The 13,762-nt window shown below is 50.8% G+C and overlaps 3 protein-coding genes across 3 annotated transcripts; 1 reads left to right on the top strand and 2 right to left on the bottom strand.

The window, feature by feature from the left end:
* Positions 1-780: 780 nt before the first annotated feature.
* NCU09903 (elongation factor 3) lies at positions 781-4,938 on the bottom strand. The gene is made up of 2 exons (XM_952925.2): positions 1,927-4,938; positions 781-1,870 (listed from the first exon to the last, which is right to left on the bottom strand). Exons 1-2 carry the CDS (start codon positions 4,509-4,511, stop codon positions 1,123-1,125), a joined length of 3,333 nt encoding a protein of 1,110 aa, XP_958018.1. The 5' UTR covers positions 4,512-4,938; the 3' UTR covers positions 781-1,122.
* A 2,733-nt stretch (positions 4,939-7,671) lies between these two features.
* On the bottom strand, positions 7,672-10,937 carry NCU09901 (hypothetical protein). The gene is made up of 3 exons (XM_952923.2): positions 10,294-10,937; positions 9,255-10,220; positions 7,672-9,001 (listed from the first exon to the last, which is right to left on the bottom strand). Exons 1-2 carry the CDS (start codon positions 10,727-10,729, stop codon positions 9,661-9,663), a joined length of 996 nt encoding a protein of 331 aa, XP_958016.1. The 5' UTR covers positions 10,730-10,937; the 3' UTR covers positions 7,672-9,001; positions 9,255-9,660.
* Positions 10,938-11,236: 299 nt separating this feature from the next.
* Positions 11,237-12,964, top strand: NCU10129 (hypothetical protein). Its single transcript, XM_001727924.2, has 2 exons — positions 11,237-12,587; positions 12,666-12,964. The coding sequence occupies exons 1-2, from the start codon at positions 12,125-12,127 to the stop codon at positions 12,677-12,679; spliced, it is 477 nt and encodes a 158-aa protein (XP_001727976.1). The 5' UTR covers positions 11,237-12,124; the 3' UTR covers positions 12,680-12,964.
* The last annotated feature ends 798 nt before the right edge of the window (positions 12,965-13,762 follow it).

Below are 13,762 nucleotides of genomic sequence, written 5' to 3'. Positions count from 1 at the left end.
GATTTTGGGTCCGTCCTTATCTGTCGATCAGGCCTCATACTGAGATTAAAATTTGCGACGATACGTAGATCACTAGAGGTACTGCATGTCTCAAAGCAGAGTATGAAGCGTGAAGCGTGAGACGTCACGGTCTAGATTGATGCCCCCGATCACCATGTCCTGAAGGCTGAAGCGTCACTTGCCACGGGCTATGCACGTGCGTGAGCGTCTCCTGACGAAAGGGAGGTACCTCTATGTGGTTGATCGGGGTTCTAGACTTGGGTGTTCTGAATGGTCTTGCTAAGATGCTGAGCTGCAGAAGTCGATAGCTAGGTACATATAGAGGTAGTCTAGACTAAGGGCCGGCTGACACTTTTGAAACTACTGCCGCTGGTCAGGCGCTTGGTTCTTTCCAGCTCCTTGAAGGATTTGCATACCTACCTATGTAAATTACTTGTAGATACTGAAGCATTGTGAATGTCGGGATTTTGAGCGAAACAGGTAGTCTCGACCCTCGAAAATATGCACGTTAATGGAATTATAGGGAGACTCTCCGTTGGTCTGAAAACTGGTTATCGGCAACAATGCCCGATATGGAGAAGGATACCTCTCGGTTTGTTCTTGTGATTCTTGCAGCCGGCGGAAAGATGGGGTTTTAAGTGGTATTACAGCTGAAGTTGGTTCCACTACAAGAGAACATTCTGTAGTCGTGTTGATGTGTGTTATGGTTGGGGAAGTGAAAGAGGCCCAATGATCAAGTAGTACGTAGAGGTAGGCAAAAGGAAAATGGAAGGATAAGTTGCAACATCATCTAGCTCTTGATTCCAATCTCCCAAAAGATCTATAAACAAATGCCGTCTAAACTTTTGAAGGGTTGTATCATCCCGACCAAACAAGCAAAACAAAACACAAACAAAAATAAAAACGCCGTCTAGTCTAACCCCCCTTGATCCCCCTTATTCGAGCCCAAAAAGAAGTCCGAGATTCCATCCAGCCCCACTGAAAAAGGCCAATCTAAACCATCCCTTTTGTTCTTCGTCTCCACATGTCCCCTATACACATATTTGGATATCGCTAAACTGCAACGCAAGATTACCAGCCATGCTAGGTATGCAAAACTCCCTCTTCGTAAGCATTCGATCTTCATTCATCCTCATCATCCGTGTCCTTGGGATGCGGCGTTCCCTTGGGGCTGTTCAGCCACTCAATATGCCTCAGTCTCCTTCTGGCTTCGCGCTCCTTGAGCTCCTTCTTGGTCATCTTCTTCTTCTTCTTGGCCTTGAACGTCATGCTTTCGCCCGTGACTCCGAGGCTGTTATCCTCGGCGCCCGAGTTGACAGCAGTGCTAGGCTCGCTCATGCCCATGGGGGTGTTCAAGCCACTGGTGACAGCAGAGGCAGGCTTGCTGTCCTCAAAGCGATCAAGAGCAGCAGAGTTCTGACCCTTGTGGGTGACGCGGCCGTCAACAACATTCCATGTCTCGGAAGCGAGAGCACCGACAAACTCTTCGTTATGAGAAATCATAACCACACCGCCCTTGAAGTCGCGGATGGCGACAGCAAGACCACCGAGGGAGTCACGATCCAAGAAGTTGGTAGGCTCGTCAAGAACCAACATATGAGGGTTGTTCCACATGGCACCGGCAATGACGACCTTGACCTTTTGACCACCGGACAGAGAGCCAATCTCGTTGTGGTTGGCGATCTCGGGGTCGAGACCGAGGTCCTCGAAATGCTTGGAGATGACAGCGGGCTGGAGCTCGCGGTAACCGAGACCTTCGCGCGAGGACTCGTGGTCGTCGAACTCCTGGATGAGCTTCTGGAATCCGAGCTCGAGAAGGGTCTCGCGGGAGATCATGGTGTTGTGCTTGGGAAGGAACCCACGCCATTTGCTGTTGCTTGTTAGTTGCTGGTCATTTGTGAACAGAGAGAAAACGGGGGTACTTACACCTCATACTGGAAGGTCTTCTTGTACTTCTGACGACCAACCAAAGCCTCCACCTGCCTCTTGCCCTTGCCATCACCGACATCGACGAACTTATCCATCTGCTCCTTGTCGGCTTCCGTCAACTGGCGCGTCTGCTTCATGTGGACTTCGCGGTCATCACCGTGCTGGTAGCGCCACTGGAGATACTGGTTGGGGGTCTTCTCGAGATGCATCTCAACGTGCTCAAGAGCGTGCTGCTTGATGTAACCGATACGAAGGTTGGGGTGCTTCTCGACCTTTCCAGCCGTAGGAATAACCTCGCCAGTGAGCAGCTTGATCAGGGTGGACTTGCCAGCACCGTTGGGGCCGATAATGGCCACGCGGGAGGAGAGCGAAAGCTGGCAGGTGACGCCGCTGAGCGAAGGCTTGGGGGCGTTGGGGTAGGTGAAGGAGACATCCGTCATACGGATAATGGCACGAGTCTGCGACTTGACACCAGACAGGATACCCGGGGGAGGGAACTTGAACTGGACATTGGAGGCAGAGAGAGTGTAGTAGGCCTTGGCCTCGGGGCGGACGTTGACGAAGGCGGCGAGGTTGCCCTTGTAGTGGCCAAGCTTCTTGTTGGGCTCGTAGTGGTAGATGTCGGTGGTGACATTGTCGAGGAAACCGGAGTCGTGAGACACAATCAGGGAGGTGATGTCGGTGTGGGACTTGAGGTACTCCTCGAGCCACTTGATGTTGGCAACATCAAGATGGTTAGTAGGTTCGTCGAGCAACAGGACATCGGCCTTCTGAAGCATGGCACGCGCCAAGGCGAGCTTCATCTTCCAACCACCGGAGAGCGAGCCGACCTTTTGCGACTGACGACCCTCGGGGCCAGATGTGAAACCGAACTCCTCAAGAACGGCAGAAATGCGCTCACGACCCTCCGAGGCAATGGTAGGATCCTTGACCATGAAGTCCAGAATGCTGATATCGGCATCCTCACCCTGGTTGTGCTCAACGTAGCAGGTACGGAGAACATCCTGGGAGGGGAAACCCTCGAGCTTGCCGGAAGCAATGGCCTTCATGAGGGTAGACTTGCCGGCACCGTTGCGACCGCAGAGACCGTAACGGTGACCCTTGAGCAGACGAAGGTTGGTGTGCTGGAGCAAAAGCATACCGCCGTAGGCAAGGGAGAAGTCGGCGTTGACAATCTCGATCTCGCCGTCATCCTCCTTCTCAGGAACACCATACTTGATGGCATCCTCGTCAACGTAGTGCTTCTGTACGGCCTCTCCGACAGCGACAGGGTCCGCGACGAGGAAGCTGAGGTAAGGGCCAGTTCTGGCAGCAATGCGGTTGCAGTGGCGGTGGTTGACATCCTCGGCAACCATCTCGCCAACGTACTTGCGGACGGTCTGGTAGACGACGGGGTCGCCAACAAGACCACCGGCCTTCTGGACCTCAGCGTCCAAGACCTTGCCAACATCCTCGGCGTGTGTGCGCTCAATGACCTTGTCCTGGTCGCTACCCATGGCCTTGTCCATCACAGCGAGAGCGCGAGTGGCAATCTCACGGACCTCGGGGAGAGAAGCGCGGTCGACAACGCTCTTGATACCAGGCTGGAGCTTGGGAAGGAAGGTACGGGCCTCGATGGGGTCGTGGACAAGCTTGGTCAGGTTCTCGGTAATGACGACAGTCTGGCGGAGGACTTCTTGAGGAGTGCCGGGGTTGCTGAGAGAGCGCTCCAAGAAGGGAGTAAGGAGGGCAAGGACAGGGGCGGTGACGATGGCAACGAAGGTGGTCATGGAAAGGGCGTGGATGGCCTTCTGGACGGTGGCGGGCGAGGGGTGCTGCATGGTCTCGATGAGCAGAGGGATGCGAGGAGCGACGTCGTCGTTGGACAGCAGGGTGGTAAGAGCGGTCATGGTCTTGACAGCCTGCTTGGCGACCTCGTTCTTCATGTCGAGCATGCCGCCCTCGACAATGGGAATCAAGCGGGCAAGTTTGGTGCCCATGGCCTCGCGGAGAACATCCTGCTCGGCCGCCTCCTCCTTGGTGGTGCCAATTGTGATTTGAGCCTTGTTGGAGATCTTCTCGATAAGCTGGTAGGCGCCAATGGTTCCCTGCCACTTGCCGGTGGACTTCTCCAGGTAGGCGATGAGGGCAGGGAGGAGGCCAACGACAAGAGCCTCGGGGCTCAGGTTGTTGTAGAGAGCATCGAGACCGTACTGGGCAGCCTCGCGGACGACGGCACCCTTATCAGCGAGGGCGTCGAGAGCGCACGCGACAAGACCGGCTTCAGGCGATGTGAGGAGGGACTCGCTGGCGGGCTGACGAGGAGGGAACCTCTCGAAGAGGGCGCCGAGGAGGTTTTGGGCGCCTTCGCGCTTGAGACCGCTCTTCTTGTCGGCGGCGGCCTTCTTGAGTTCGCTAAGGACGCCGTAGAATTCGAGGCCACGGTAGCCGTAGGACTGAAGGAGGACTTCGCAAAGACCGTAAGCGGCGTCGATGGAGGCTTGCGACGTCTTTGCGTTGAAGACAGTGTCGAGGATAGAAGCCACGTCGGCCTGGCTGACGGGCGGCGCGGCGCCATCAGCGACCATGATAGGGACTGTCATGGTGTCTGTCTGTTTTTTTTTATTGGGTTTTCTGGTATATAAAGAGGGGAGATTGGGAATGTCTGGTTATTAGAAAGAGACGGCCTCTGATAGGGACCTGGGGCGAGAAATGCCCGTGGCGACGACACAAGGCGGAGGAAGGAGAAAGGAGCCTTGGTGATGCTGTCGCAAACGCAGGCAGAGGGAGGGAGGGGATGGCGGGTGGTGTAGAGGTGAAGCAAAAGAAGAGGAGAAGGGGGAAAACGGAAGAAAGGAAAAAAAACAACACAATGTCTGCCCTCTGCTTTGCTGGAGTCGGTCGGAGTGCAGTGGACTGGCCTGGGACGAGATGGAAGGGGAAGGCCGGGCGGTGGCGGGGTCCCTGGATGGCGGTGGGCTCTGGAGCACAGCGCCTGTGTCGGTGTCTTTTTTTTTTGTTTCTCTTAGCGGACGCGGACAGCGAAACAAAAGACGGGGAGCCCCACCAAAATTCTTTTTTTCTCCCCTTGACTTTGTCTTTTCGCCATGGGTCAGCCGGATCTTATCAGTGTCTTATCAGCTTATCGCTGTGTGCCGGCCGCAGTGATTGGTCGATATGGCTCCCCGTGCTTACATACGTGGATCCCATTCGGTAAGCCAAGACTTTCCTTTCAGGGACTTGACTGCATCCCCTGTCGGTCCCAGCGGCAGTAGCGGGCATGATGCTGTCGGGCATGTGCTGGCAGTGTCAGTGTGCCCTCCAGCTGTCAGGCCGTCAGCATCACAAAGGAAGCCATCAAGGTCCTCGAAGGAACCGTACCTACCTATGAAAATCCAGGCAAAATTGTTGAGATGTCAATAAAGTGAGATGACGTTATTCCAATGGTTCGAAAGCATATATTACATCTTTAAAGATCATACGCATCGTGCGCTTTTTGACAGTCCTCGAGTGTCTGGCATGAGTTTCCGACGGTCCAGCTTTCCTACCCTGACATCCAGTACTTAAGGTAGGTACACTACCATACAGACAGCAAACCCGCACCTTCCATACCTACAAACGCAAACAGCCCTTCAAAAGTTTGCCCTTTGTTACCAGTTTCCAACAATCGAACCCCAAAAAGACCCTACTGGTGTATAGAATAACATGGCGGATTCTCAAACTCTTCCGTACAGAGTGCAAGTCTTCCGTTGCGCAGGGTTTTAACTCCCTGCTAGGGTAGTCTTTTCTGTTTCCTGGTTTCAACTCTTCTCTTCCTTTGCTATTTCGTTCTTTCTTCATGCTATGTTCCTACTTCCTCCTTGACATGCACTATCAACAACGACTGCCAAGATTTGATTGCTTCGTCAGGTGAATGTGGTTGACTGATCTTTCCCAAGTACCTCTAGGTACCTAGGTACCTACATGCAGTTGGCCCTAAGAGGCTGACTAGAGGTACCTGAAGAGGCTGACTAGAGGTACCTGAGTGATTATTGGTATCGTCTCCTGCAAGTCGACAGTATTACGATATTGGGCTTGAGTCCTTTTGCTGATATTGTAGAAGAAACGCCATTGCGTTGGGAGCAGACCGTCCCGGTAGATTGGGACTCGGACCGAAAATTCCATGTCAGCCATTCATCCAATTCCGGGCTTTGTCCAGTAGAATTGTGCCTGTGGTTGATAGGGCTGTAGGGCTGTTACTAAGCACCACTCCGAATTGTCAAGTACCTCTCACCGCTTCCATATGCCATAAGCTACAGTCTTATGAACTATCTACAATTGGTAATAAGCGCGAAAGGCTATCTACCTTACACGGGTTGTTGGTGTGGAAACCTAGAGGTATGCTATTCGACGTGGTCCGGAGTAGAGTCTAAAGGTTTGCGAGAAAATACCCTAAAGGTACCTAGAGGTACCCACCTTGTTGATGACTGAGAAGATTGTGTAACACGAACCCTACCTCTACACCGCGTTTACCTCTACTCATCTCCTTCCTCACGTATCACAAACACACAAACCAAAGTTCTTGCCGCGCTCCGACTCACATACCCTACCAATTCCACCAATTCCGCCACTTCCAATCATCACCCAAACTGTGTAAACTTAGTAGTAGACAGCCTTCAAATATGCATTGTATGTAGTACTACATTGACCATTAGGTAGTTATTCTCCCTCTCTTCTCTTAACACGCAGTACATGCTACCTCCATTCACCCCCTATTTCCTGAGCCACTATCAGCTGCCATTACTTTCCCAAAGGAAGCCTCCAGTTCGCACCAGATCACTTCCTCTTCTGCTCTCTTCTTTCTCTATAAACAAATACGAAATCTATGAATGCAGCTTTTGCCTCTGTAGCCTAGTTGATGGCAAGTCCGTCCAGTCTTTCTAGCCCACCCAGCCCACCCAGCACCATATTTTGCTCCGTGCTTCTTCATGCTTTATACCGATATAATTTAGTGTGATGTATCATGTCCTACTGAGGTCGTTGATGTTAGTCTCCTTTTTTGTTTCTTTGTTCAACAGTGAAGAAAACTGCCGTGTTGTATACTCGGGCAGTAAGGGGATGGAATAGAATAGAATAGGATAAAATATGACAGGCACATACTATACATACATAACTTGAGTTTCCTATTTCCTTGGCGTAGGCGGCGGACTCGGCACATTTGGCCTCGGCGAGAGAGGTCCTGGCCTGGGTGTCGGTCCGGGGGTAGGTGGCCGGGGAGGATTGGGGAGGGTGATTAAAGGGATATGAACAGCAGGAATGGTACTGGGAGATCCGCCAGCAAACGGGGTGGAGGAGGAAGGAAAATAGCTGTCTTGGTCGGTGGGTATCTGCCCAGGAGTGTCCCTGGTGAAGGGGAAAGTGTAGATGGTGAGGTCGGCTGATATCATCTTGTTGTAGGGTAAGAAAGTTGTTGATTGGGAGCGAAGATGAAGCTTGCGGGACGAGAGTAGAGTGAATTAGAGTCGTTAGCTAAGATCAACTGAGTCTTGGGTGTGCAGCTAGGAGCAATTGTTCAAGACTGAAGGTATTTACAATTCCAGAAGACCTGCCTCAGGCGATGAGATACCATCTCTTTTATAAGAGCATTTGGAACATCAACATTTCACTTTGCACAGACACAACGCCAAAGCCGGCCCTCGACGGTGAACGCATTACGATGAACGCTCTTGCGCATAACTAGAGTAAGCCTCATCTCGCAGCCCCCAACGATGCGTGAGTCCGCAAGGCCCGAAGAACCCAAGGCATCAACAAGGACAAGTACTGCCTTCTAGGGGAAAAAAAAGTTACCGTAGGTAAGTCTGGTAAGATCCCGTTCGGTCAGGAACTGTAGCAAGATGAAGACGAGCTCCAGAGAATGACTCCTCACTCGCTTTCTCGAGGCTTCGAGTTGTTGACGTCGTCCAACCGCAGGCAACATGGTCTTACTCCTGACTCCTCAGGCCACGAGACCAGGTATTATTTGATCATGCTCGCAAAGCCGCGTTGACAGCCCAGGGAGGGCCTGCTTTCCCGTTTCCGAGCATGGTGGTGGGAACCCACGGCAGGAACCGTGTCGGGGAGTTCGGGAGGTACCTATGTCTCTCGATGGGAACATCTGAGTGCCTGAATTGTGCCTGGTGGACAGAAGGACGAGGAGAAAAAAGGTACCAAGACACAGCAATGCCATACATGATCTGAGCCTCTTATCCAGAATAGGTTTGCGGCGTGATCAGGGCGGTGAGAACTCTCGCATATCGGGCGCTGTCCTTGTGGTTTTGGATAGCCGGTGTTGGTCATGTGCTCTGTTGCGTGCGGTAAAGAAGAAACGAGACAGCAAGGGAAACTTGAGGAGAGAGGAGTGTGGAAACAGAGATGACACTCTGACATTGCAGCAGACAGTAAGCACAAGCAAAAGAACCCATTCGAAGGGCTCAACCAGCACGTTGTATCATGATGAATCACTTGTACAAGTGACTGTGGTGCCACGCACACTTGTGCTTGGGCATAAAATGTAATTGGGCCTGTTGACGTGATGATGTGTTCTTGTGGCCTGGGGGAAGGGCGAGGTGAACACCTTTGAGAATGATGCTTCAACCAGTACCAAGCCATTGGAAATGACAACGCAGACCCGACTCGGCGGCACCGTATTGTCAAAGAGCCGCCAGATGCCGGCTCGGTGCCTTGGTTGTATTGTGGCGCAATCGCTTGTATCCGAGACAGAGAAACTGAAATGGTTCCCCAGATACGCGCGGCACATGACGAAGGGCGCAGCCTCGGGCCCACGTTTAGGGCTGACCGAAAGTGTTTCGAAATATTTCGGATCATCGAAAAATGCATGCTTCGCCTGGTCATCGGAGTGTTTACTGGTAATCGGGCCTGTTTCCTAGTTGCTGGAAGAGTGCTCGACCATCACGTAATTGGCTTGGTAATGGCGGACGGTGAGGTTCTGAAATGGGATCTTTCGGGATGCGGATCGTTGACAGTAGGTCGAAAGAGTCATCTCGAGACCCAGGCAACGGGGTTAACGTTGCATGTTCTTAGCGAGGGAATACGAATCGCTATTGTATACATACGACTGTCCGGATCTCGGTTAGCCGATGTCATTGGTCAGGTGTTGATGACATGCATCAACTTGAAAGGCAAAACTGGTTTGGCGGTACAGGTTTCCAAAATGGTACATGGAGTACGAGATGGAACATCCGGGTTGGATCGGAAGAACAGAAACCTGCCCCTGCTAGATGGGACCGTATGTAGCTAGGCCAAGGGAAACGAGGAGAGGATAGAAATCACCATCCAAAGATAGTTTGTCAGGAATATCTTTCACGTACCACCAAGAAACGAACATGGACGCCGGCGAGCAACGACGTTGAATTTTGGATGTTATCTGATTCTTCGTGTTCATCTCTTGCAGGGACCAACTTCAACAATTGTTGGCATCTATCTTGGGATTCGGTTCGGATCGCGAGATGTTCTTCAGGCGTCCTGTACAAATCGATGTAAGCTAACACGAGTAAATCCCCCTTTTCTCCTGTTATTCATACAATACTTCCTCCAAAAGGGAAGGACACTCACACCGAACCTGTTGTTGTCCCCTTTTTGTATCGTCGACTTTTTCCTGCCTCTCCCAACGCCTGATGCTCCCATTAACCGATTACCTTCCTCCTTTACCTCGTCCTATGCACCGCGAGAATCTCCCCCAGGCTGCCACGTGCAAACCCTGCGTGAGGGATGCACCTAACGTCTGTCCCAATCACGGCTGCGGCTGCGGCTCCTACTCCTGCGATCATAGCTGTCGTAACTAGCGCGGCTAGGACTCCTACGTCCTCTGTCGTCCACGTCGTTTCTTCCGCCTCTACCACCTCCTCCTCTTCCGCCACGTCCGCCCCTCGGACTAGGAGAGCGTGAACGGGAGGACCAAGAGCGTGACCTAGACCGGTATCTCCTGTTTCCTCCAGACGCGGCCACGGGGGAGCGAGAACGGGATCGCGATCGTGACAACGACCGAGGTCGATAAGTATCGGAACGGTGTGCGTGACGTCCACCACCACGGGGTCCGGGGGATCTGTTACGGCCGCCGCGGCCTCCTCCTCTGGATCCCGGCGGGGGTTGGCGGGGATCGTAGTTGGCGCCCCTACGAGCGGTAGGTGGAGAAGGAGAGAATTTGCGGCGGGGAAGGACAATGGAAACATTGATGACGGCGCCGTCGAGCTGAGCTTCGTGCATGTGGGCGATGGCGGCTTCGGCGCCGGCTTCGTGTACGTAGAGGATGTAGGCTGTGCCGCGATTTGTGCGGGCTGGACGTAAATTACAAGGTTAGCAGTTGCCAGAGTGAAGGTGAACCACAGAGGAACGACCAGGGAAGCTTACATGTCCTGTTCAGAGGCAAATCCAAATCCTCAATCTCTCCAAACTGGCCAAAGATCTCGCGAAGGTGGTTCTCGTTGATGTTCTTGGTCAAGCGCTCGACGACAATCTTGGTGCTCCTGACGGGCTGAAGTGGGCTGGGGCTGCGGGTGAGGCTTCTGGATCTCGAGCGACTATCTCCTCCACGGCTGTAGCTCCTAGCGCGAGCGGGTGGCGGGCTCAGGCTACGACGACCACCACCGCCACCATTTCTGCGGGGCGGGGAGCGGCCTCGTTCACGGTCGAAGGAAGCGTCTCTGTCTCCAAGGGCGGGCGAGGGTTCGCGCGAGTAGTCGCGGGCGGAGCGGGGTGTAAGAGAACGGTGGCGGCGAGGTGTGTGAGACCTGGAGCGGTCGTCATCGTAGCGGTCGGCCGACCGAGACCTCGAGCGGGAGGCCATTGTTGGTGATGTAGTGGTGATGTAGTGGCTGTTGTGGAAAAGTCTGGTTGTTCGCGAATCGCTAAAAATTGGTTGTAGGGATACTGTTGTCGTATTTGCGCGATTGCAATTTGACAACTGCTATCGTCAGCTGTAAGGTGGTGAGGATGAAGAAATGCCTGGTGGTGTTGGTGTTTGGTGAAGGATCCTGTTTGCGATTGCTTTTGTTTCTTGAATTGATTGCTGCAAAAGTCCCGACGCGCCTCTTGCAACAGTGGAGCCCTAAAACCGCGGCGGGCATGCACGGACCTCTTTTCTTCTTTTGATTGAGCTTTGGTGGGATCATATGGCAGATGTTGTCCCACGTGACGGGATCCCCCGCTTGCTGTTTTCACCAGCCTTAACCCATCTCCACTCCGATTCCTAGCGCCGATGTTATGGTCCACTTGTGTATGGTTTCCCCTGGCAACTTTATTTCCCGAGAATGTTTTGAAGCTTCCAAGACATCTTTACGAAATCTAGAAAACGCTCAGCCCGACGTCTCTACGGCTGACAACCATTCACATCTCTACCTCTACGTATTCATATCCACCGACCTGGGCTTAGTGCTACCCATTTTGTTCACTGTTCCTGACCGTGATATGGCAAGTGCGAGGTGCTCGGGATGCTATGTCGACTTGGCATTTTCAACATGACAGCGTCGTCGATTTTTGATGCTGGACGTGACCTCAATCAACGTCCCAGCACGTATTCAAGCCAAGTCCACCGAGCTACCTCTACAGTCGACGTGTTGCGCAATGAGAATGGGCGTTTGCCGTGGCTGACAAAACAAGGAAAACTTGGCACGAACCTTGTTCTAGGAAAGCTTCCACGCCGATGCTTCAACCACTCAGCTTTCTTGGTATCCGACCATGATGGCATTCTCCCTGACTGTGGTCTAGGCCCAAACCCCTGCATCAGCCATTGACGGTCTGATTCTCAGGGTCCTGTCTTCAACCATCAGGGCGCTGTTGGGCTGTTGCATCCACGCCGCCATCGTCATTTTCAGACCTCCTCATTGGAGCGCGTTGCTTCAGACCATTCAAAGGGTCCTGCCACCCTCCTTCATCAACCGACTTTGACGTCATTTTGAATCCTAATCGTCACTAGCAGCAGCGTCTTCAACCGTCCTCAAACATGAGGTAGCCAAAAGCAGGTTTCATCGGGTACACAAACGATGATGATTGTCGTCGTGGTGGGATAGAAATACCATCGCAAGTGCCGGTATCTTCCCGTGTCCAAGCACTTCATCTTCATCGATAACCAGCAAGCAAACGAACCATCCAAGCTCAGCAAACCTTGAATATCTTCACCTCAACCAACTCCATCATCAACAATAACAACAACAACAACAACAACCACACAACAAGCATCAACATGCCTCTCTTCTCCCGCCACGCCGAGCCTGAGCCCGCCCCGGCCCCCGTCTACCAGGAACCTGCTCCCAAGCGCCACTCCCTCTTCGGCGGTTCCCACCACCGCTCGCCCTCTCCCGGGTCGCCCACCTACTCCTCCGCATCGGACCGCAACCGCTCCACCAGCCGAGACTCCGGACACGGAACTCAGCGCAAGGGCAGCCTGTTGTCTCGCACCTTCGGCAACGGTACCTCGACCAGCCACGACGTCGACCCGTCCATCATGCAGGCTCGCGAGCGCGTTATGATGGCCGAGGCTGCCGAACGCGATGCGGACCGAGCGCTGATGGCTGCCAGGGAGAGCGTAAGGCAGGCTCGGGAGCATGTGAGGGCGTTGGAGCTCGAGGCACAGGAGGAGGCGAGGAGGGCCAAGATTAAGCAGTACCATGCTAAGGAGGTGTCAAAGAGGGGAAAGCAGTTGGGACGTGAGTATTCCTTTTCGTTCGGTTGACAGCTTGAGGGATATCAGAAGTCCAATGGTGCTAACGGCGATACGTCTACAGGTCACGGCATTTGAACGCTCATTTCCCGTTAACACTTCCGTTTGGTCCTCGGTGAAGGAAAGAAGCCAGCCAATGCGTTTTCTTCTTCTGTTGATCCTGTTTTAATACGTTCTTCCATTGGCTTCTGTCAGATTATAATATCCACACGCACCCGGCGAAGGAGTTGAGAGTTCGATGTACCACGTGACAGAAGGAGGGAAGTCGCGATAAGCATAGTACGAGCAGGCAAGACGCAAGAAGTCCAATTGTTGTTCACTTTCTAATTAATATTAATATTTATATTACTATCTAAATGTGTGCTACTCGCTAAACCAAATTTGCTTACTAAGTACCTAAATTAATTTTATCCCCTATAAACCCTTTTTTAAAACACGGCTATACAACCTATATATAACGATCTGTTACGAACGGCTTCCTAGAATTAATTAATCTTCCTAGTCAAATTTTGTATTCTAAACACGTTTTAAAGTACAAGCTGAAAATACTCCAATTTTTCTTAAATTTAAATATTGAAGCGTAAAAGGTGTATAATATTAAATATTTTAATTATTAAAAAAATTAAAAGAATATTTTAATATATATTATACTATAATTAAATATACTTTAAATAATAAATAATATTAGAATATTAAATTAAAATAATAATTATTTTTATCTTTAATTACTATATTACATTTAAAGAACCTTTTTAAATATGAATATATAAGTTGATAAAAGTAAGTTATTACTCTATTTAAATAAAATTGGAATACTTTCCATTTATTAAATTTTAATATAAAAGCTCTTTTTCCCTTTATAAGGACTTTAAAATATATACTAATTTTCAATTTCTTTAAAATTAATATTAATACTACAAAATTTATTATAAAAGAATATTATTTTTATAAGAGTAATAATAGAAGAATGTTTTTTAAAAAAAAGAGAAATAAAATTAGTTTTATTCTATTTATATTAAAGTATTTTCAATAAGTAAGTTGAGTATTTTATTACAATTTTTTATTTAATATATTTTAAAATCTCCACTTACAAGTATAAATAAAGAGAATTACAAGTTAAAAGAATGAATTTTTATAATAAAAGTTTATACTTTTACTTTT

Source organism: Neurospora crassa, linkage group I, assembly GCF_000182925.2.
Source record: "Neurospora crassa OR74A linkage group I, whole genome shotgun sequence".
NCBI classification, from domain to species: domain Eukaryota; kingdom Fungi; phylum Ascomycota; class Sordariomycetes; order Sordariales; family Sordariaceae; genus Neurospora; species Neurospora crassa.
Note: the sequence above shows the minus strand (reverse complement) of the source record. Positions and strands in the feature narration are given on the sequence as shown.

What these genes read in the sequence shown, in the direction of transcription:
- NCU09903 (XM_952925.2), bottom strand. Translation starts at nt 4,511, where the DNA reads ATGACAGTCCCTATCATGGTCGCTGATGGCGCCGCGCCGCCCGTCAGC. An exon ending in AAGACCTTCCAGTATGAGGT is followed by an intron (nt 1,871 to 1,926) that starts GTAAGTACCCCC and finishes AACAAGCAACAG; the next exon opens with CAAATGGCGTGGGTTCCTTC.
- NCU09901 (XM_952923.2), bottom strand. Translation starts at nt 10,729, where the DNA reads ATGGCCTCCCGCTCGAGGTCTCGGTCGGCCGACCGCTACGATGACGAC. An exon ending in TTTGCCTCTGAACAGGACAT is followed by an intron (nt 10,221 to 10,293) that starts GTAAGCTTCCCT and finishes ATTTACGTCCAG; the next exon opens with CCCGCACAAATCGCGGCACA.
- NCU10129 (XM_001727924.2), top strand. Translation starts at nt 12,125, where the DNA reads ATGCCTCTCTTCTCCCGCCACGCCGAGCCTGAGCCCGCCCCGGCCCCC.